The sequence below is a fragment of the Acinonyx jubatus genome, chromosome D1, assembly GCF_027475565.1.
Source record: "Acinonyx jubatus isolate Ajub_Pintada_27869175 chromosome D1, VMU_Ajub_asm_v1.0, whole genome shotgun sequence".
Lineage (NCBI taxonomy): Eukaryota > Metazoa > Chordata > Mammalia > Carnivora > Felidae > Acinonyx > Acinonyx jubatus.
In genome coordinates, this window is record NC_069390.1 from 52,558,558 (window position 1) to 52,565,003 (window position 6,446).

The 6,446-nt window shown below is 41.8% G+C and overlaps 1 protein-coding gene across 1 annotated transcript; it reads left to right on the forward strand.

Moving 5' to 3' along the window:
- The first annotated feature begins 1,814 nt into the window (after positions 1-1,814).
- LOC106966023 (olfactory receptor 51I2-like) lies at positions 1,815-3,178 on the forward strand. Its single transcript, XM_015062108.3, has one exon. It carries the CDS (start codon positions 1,815-1,817, stop codon positions 2,760-2,762), a length of 948 nt encoding a protein of 315 aa, XP_014917594.2. The 3' UTR covers positions 2,763-3,178.
- The last annotated feature ends 3,268 nt before the right edge of the window (positions 3,179-6,446 follow it).

Here is a 6,446-nt window from a genome sequence, read left to right on the forward strand (position 1 = left end):
AATTTAAGTTATGTTATTTCAGTTGTTATTTTAATTGTGGTGCACCTGGTACCTTATATCATATCACATATTATTTTTACCTTTTTTCTAAAACTTTTTTTTAGTGGGAGTGTGAGAGGGGAAGGGCAGAGGGGGAGAAAGAGAGAGAGAGAGAGAATGAATAATTTTTTTGATTGTTTTAAATGTTTATTTTATTGTGGAGAGAGACACAGAGCGTGAGCAGTGGAGGGGCAGAGAGAGAGACAGAGACAGAGACAGAAACAGAGACAGAATCAGAAGCTAGCTCCAGGCTCTGTGCTGACACAGAGCCTGATGCAGGGCTTGAACTCACAAACTGTGAGATCATGACCTGAGCTGAAGTCTGACGCTTAACTGACTGAGCCACCTAGGTGCCCCGGGAATGAACCTTAAGCAGGATCCACACCTAGCATGGAGCCTGACTCAGGGCTCTATCGTACGACCAGTCATGAGAATGTGACCTGAGTTGACATCAAGAGTTGGACACTTAACTGACTGAGCCACCCAGGCACCTTATCTTCACCTTCTGATTGGGGCTTAACTAATTCTTCCTGATCTCTTGCAACTAATGGAGTCCTTTATCTCTGTGTCTTTGATCTCTCCATGGATTCCAGATCAGATCTGCTATTTTGAAGCCAATACATCTTCTCACTCTGAACTCTTGTTTTTAAATTTAGAAGTCATTTGTGTGTTCGTAGAATTCTCCGTTGGGATGTCCATATCATTTTCCACTTTTATTCGTATTTCTCCCTTTATCAGTTTTGTAAAACCCCTGTCTCATTTTCATGCAAAACGTTTTTTTCCCTGAGCAGAGTGGGGACACATGGAGGTTAGCACTGTCCTCGGTTATCCTTGGTGTCCTTGTTTTCTCAGATCTACACTGGCAGAGCTGAAATGCAATTTTTTCTAATGACTCCATCCTAGATCCTGAGGTTTACTCTCTCTCATCTCCATAGGGAAATGGAAACATCACTACCAGGAGACCCTGCGCATCTAAGCCATAACTTACATTCTGTGGATACTGATTCAGGCTTTTGGTATATGACTTAATCTTCCTCTCTGGGTCTTATTGTCTCCCTAAGAGTAAAAGAGTTTATATTTATTCAGCGTTTTATATGCCATACAATATTGTGTTCACCAACAACCACATGAGGCAAATATATTTTTATCCCTAATTTACAAATGGACACACTGAAACTTGGGAAGGTTAAGTTACCTGTTCAAGGTCACACTTGAGAGTAAGCCGAGCTTTAACTGGGCTTCCAACTGAGGTGTGATAGAATCCACATATAGAGCTCTAAAACACTGAACATATGATCTTAATTTTCCCATTTATTTCTTATACACAAATAAAAGTATCATTAATATCTCCACTTGACAAGTAAAAAACAAAAACAAAACAAGTAAACAAAAACCCCTTTAGATCAGAATATAAATAAACTGTCCATATCACACATCTAGTAACTGGCTGAGTATGGATTTTGACAGGCTTGATTTATTCTAGTATTTTGCTCTTAATTTTTAAGCTATGCTGTCTCTCATAAGATCAGCCAGCCTCAAATATCTCTTTTACATGTAAAATTTAAGGATTCTAGAGGTCAGGGAAATAGGAGGTGAGAGGAATGTCTGTTATGTTTTTACCTGGAATGATGTAGATGTTTCCAGTTTCCCCCACTTCCTTCCATATCCTTCCTTCAGCGTTTGCAGTGGACTGTGAAGGCAGAAGACCTTCAGGAGGAAGTTAATTGCATTTTTTTTTCAAATGTAGGTGAAGGCTTACCTCTGCTGTTGGTGACATGGCAGCTGAAAGCAATGGAAGTCTTGACCTATCTGTCTTCCTGACTGGCATCCCAGGATTGGAGGCCCAACATGGCTGGTTTTCCATTCCTTTCTTCACTGTGTATATTGTGGCCATTGTGGGTAACAACCTAATCATGGCAGCAGTGCAGGCAGACCCTGCCCTACACGAGCCCATGTACTTGTTTATCTCCATGTTGGCTGTGACAGAGGTGGGTGTTTCTGTGTCTACACTGCCCACTGTCATGGGTATTCTTTGGTTTGATGCCCGCCAGATTGACTTGGATGGCTGCCTGGCTCAGATGTTCTTCATCCACACTTTCTCCTGCATGGAATCAGGGGTCCTGTTGGCCATGAGTTATGACCGTTTTGTAGCCATCTACAGTCCACTGGGATATACAGCCATCCTAACCCTGCCACGTATCATTTGCATGGGTCTGGGCATCACACTGAAGAGTGTGACGCTCATGGCCCCACTTCCAGTCCTTTTGAAACAACTGCCCTATTGCCACACCAGTGTACTCTCGCATTCCTACTGCCTCCACTCAGACCTGATCCAGCTGCCTTGTGCTGATACGAAGCTCAGTAGCATCCTGGGTTTGGCCATTGTCCTGGCCACTTTTGGGCTGGACTCACTGCTTATCATTGTCTCTTATGTGCTGATTCTTTACACGGTGCTGGGCATTGCTTCTGGGGAGGGTCGGCGGAAGGCCCTCAACACGTGTGTGTCACATATCTGTGCAGTGCTCATGTACTACGTGCCCATGATTGGTGTGTCTGTGATGCATCGTACTGCCAAGCATGCCTCACCCCTGGTCCACACACTCATGTCTAGCGTCTACCTCTTTGTGCCTCCTGTGCTCAACCCCATCATCTACAGTGTCAAGACCAAGCCAATCCGACAGGGGATTTTCACCTTGTTCTCCTGCAAGAGGAAATTTCTCTGAATCCCTCCAATAGGGCAGAGACTTTGGGTCCATCTATAAACTGATGGTGTTTCTGCTGTGGGCCGGGATGTACAGCAGACATTTAGTGGAGGAATAGGAATGAGGGATTCTAAGCATTGTCACAGGCTTGACCTTGGATCACAGGTGTTCTCCCTAGTCCTTTTTATTTCACAACTTGTCAACATGTGTGGGTCTCTGCATGTGTGTACATGCACGTCAGATGTAATCAGTGTGAAGGCAGAGATAGTGAATTTCATTTTTTCATTTCCCCTCAAAAGTCCCAGCAAAAAGCCTGATAACTAGCAAGATAACAGTAAAGACTTGAGACCTAATCATGTTTGAATTGAGGTGAAACAAATTACTGCTTTTAATAGGTCAGGCAAGGATTAAGAATATACCCCAAGCAGGAAAGATCATCCTAGGAACATGCTTTTGAGTAAGGTGAGCATATTTTCTGGTTTGCCCCAGATAATCATGGTTTACACTTACTTTCCTCAGCATCATTATCAGTAACACTCCCTTTCCCTCCCCCAAAATGTCCTTGTTTAAACAATACATTGTATGGGAGCTTATAAAGTAGCTTCCTTCCTGTCATGGAAAGAATCAGACTCTCTGTACCACCATAAGGGCCTCCACCCTAAAAATTTATGTACTAGGAGACTCTGAGATTGAGGAACAGTTGATTAAATTCCCTCATTTTAGGCATAAAGTAAAATAGGGACAATCTCATAATGCCCAGGTTTTAGATCCTAAGACTCCTAGCAAAAGACCCAAATTCTCTCTAGTAGAATCTCAGACCCTATTTTTAGGGCTTAGTAGGTCTGGGGTACTGTACCTGGTTATTCCTGTTTTTCTTTCCTCCCTTCCCCTTAGCCTTCAGTAACCTCAGCATGCCATGTGATGGGAATATATATAAATGTTTGTTTATTTTGTTTCCCATGTCATGGGAATATATATAAATGTTTGTTTATTTTGAGAGAGAGAGAATCTGTGTCCATGTGAGTGGGGGAAGGGCAGAGAGAGAGGGAGAGATAGGGAGAATCCCAAGTGGGCTCTATGCATCAGTGCAGAGTCTGATGTCGGGCTCACTCTCACGAACCCCGAGATCATGACCTGTGTCGAAGTCAAGAGTCTGACCGACTGAGCCCAGGCACCCCATGATGGGTCTATTCCTTGACCTTCCACCTCTTTCAGCCCTGTCAGCATGGGGCTCATTGGTCCCGCTTTATCTGCCTATGGCTCTCTAGGGTTTCCCAGAAACCTTTAGTCAAACGAGAAGGACCATTTTCACACTTCCTAAGGGACACAGGTCTTTGTGTAGAGTGGATTGACAGGGCTGGGTTGGTTGATCAGTAACTGGTCTCATGTTTTCAGTTTCTCTTACTTCCAGGCCTCCAATTACAATGCAAACGTTTTCCTCACCATAAACTATTCTTCTGGACTTCATCCGGCTCATCACGTTGTGGTGACCTTTTTGCCATGAATTACTAGATTACATGTCTACCAATGACAACTTCTGTAAAGTCAAGGTGACTGGTTATTTCTTACAACTGCATACACATCTACAATTATCTTGAAATAAAAAGTTTTATTTTTAAAAGTATATGCAAAATACAAGCCCAAATTTTGTATTAGGTTTAACAAGCATACAATTCATCCAAACTTTGGAAGCTCTGCTCTTCAAAACACGTTATTAAGAAAACGAAAAAGCAAACCAATGACGGGGGATGATATTTACAATACGTATATCTCATAAAGGACTTGTATACAGGGTATAGGAAGACATTTTACAATATGATAAAATACAATGCAGTTAAAACCACAGTGAGATAGTACTTAACAACCTAGCATGACTAACATTTAAGTGACTGACAGTGTTAAGTGTTAGCAAAGATGTCACGTATTGCTGGCGGAAATATAAAATAGCGTGAGTGCTTTGGCAAATGACATGGCAGGCACAGCTAGATATTTACACAGGAGAAGTGAAAGCATGTATTCACATAAAAAGTACACAGCATTGCTTTTTCGGAATAGCCCTAATATGAAACAAGCCAAATGCCCACCAGCAGGTGAATGGATATGCAAAATTGTGGATATCCATATGATGAAATATCACTCAGCAATAAAAGGGAACAAACTATCCTACACAGAAAGACATGAGTGAACCTCAAAAACATGGGGAGCAAAAGCAGCCAGGCACAAAAGACTACTCTGGATAATTTCATTTATATGAAATTTTTATACGAAAAGGGTCAAGAATACCATCTTCTGAATTTTATGAAATACACACTTCTGTATCCCAATGGGACTCGTATAGTCGTTTAGATCCTAGGCAGTGAGTAACTTATGCAGAAACATGTAACATTAGCCAAAAAAATTTTTCAGAAAGCAAATCTATTTTGAATTCTTAAACATATCATGTGATTTCTTAAGTCATGAAGACCATACACATACATATATGCACACATACACAAATAACAGTTTTGTCTAGGGACAGGAAACAGAAAGCCTGAACAAAGAATAGGAGCAGAATTCTTCATTTAATATTTTTTTTGGTTCCAGTTAAATATTGGCTGTTGTCTGAGGTTCTGGACATAGGTGGCCATAAAATTCAGTTGATAGAGAGCTCTCATTAAGAGATTACTTAAAAGGCAGAGATAATTCTCAACAGCCACTGCAAAGACATCATGCAGAGACACAAGCAACATAAGCCTGGCTGGGAGTCAATGCATGCCTTGTCTTCCATGACTTAGCCTACATTTTATAACCCAGACAGTCAGCCAGACCGTTCACTGGTCATGGAAACACTTATTTTGCCCAAGAATTTCTCTTTGTGTTTCCAAACGCATGTCTCTTTATAACCGAAATACCTCTACTATTTTCTACAGTTGACCTTAATTTTATAGTTCTAGAAATACAGGCCACAGGTTGGAATAGTCGATTAGGGCAACTGTAACAAAGTGCCACAGACTTGGTGGCTGAAACAACAGAAACTTACTTTCTCACGACTCTGGAGGCCTTGCACAATTTCTCACCATACTGGTTTCCTTTGAGGCCTGTCTCCCCTGGCTTGTAGATGGCAATCTTCTCCCTCTGTCATCCCATCGCCTTCCCACCATGCTTGTGCTGATGTGTGTCTTACTTGCCTCTTCTTCGCAGGACACCAGCCATATTGCACTAAAACCCATCCTAATCTCATTTTAATTTAATTTCCTCTTTGAAGACCCTATCTTTACAGTCACATGCTAAGATACGGGGACTTAGGATTTCTAAATATGAATTTTCAGGGGACACATTTCAGCAATTCAGCCTATGACACTGATAGATCTCACTGTCCTGAATTGAAATTTGTTCTGTCACCTCCACCTCAAAAACCCACCCTCCCACCCGGGAAAGTCTTGAGAGGGAAATGGTAGCATCTGTGCATGTGGACAATTACCATTTAACCCCCCTGATTCTTATTCTCATGGAGTTGAGAACACAGGTGCTTCCATAGATGTTCCCATTCACAATCCAGAGTGTAACTTTTTGGAAGGGAGATGGAGAAAACAATTCCTATAAACCTAGCACCTTGGTGATACAAGCCCATGTCTTCTACATACCACGTTTCATTGGAAATTCTCAGCCTTGTGAGCTGGATATTATTAGCCCAGTTTTAGAAATCCAAAAAATGAATTCAGAGAG

Excerpts from the sequence above, each read along its gene's own strand:
- LOC106966023 (XM_015062108.3), top strand. The coding sequence starts at position 1,815 with ATGGCAGCTGAAAGCAATGGAAGTCTTGACCTATCTGTCTTCCTGACT.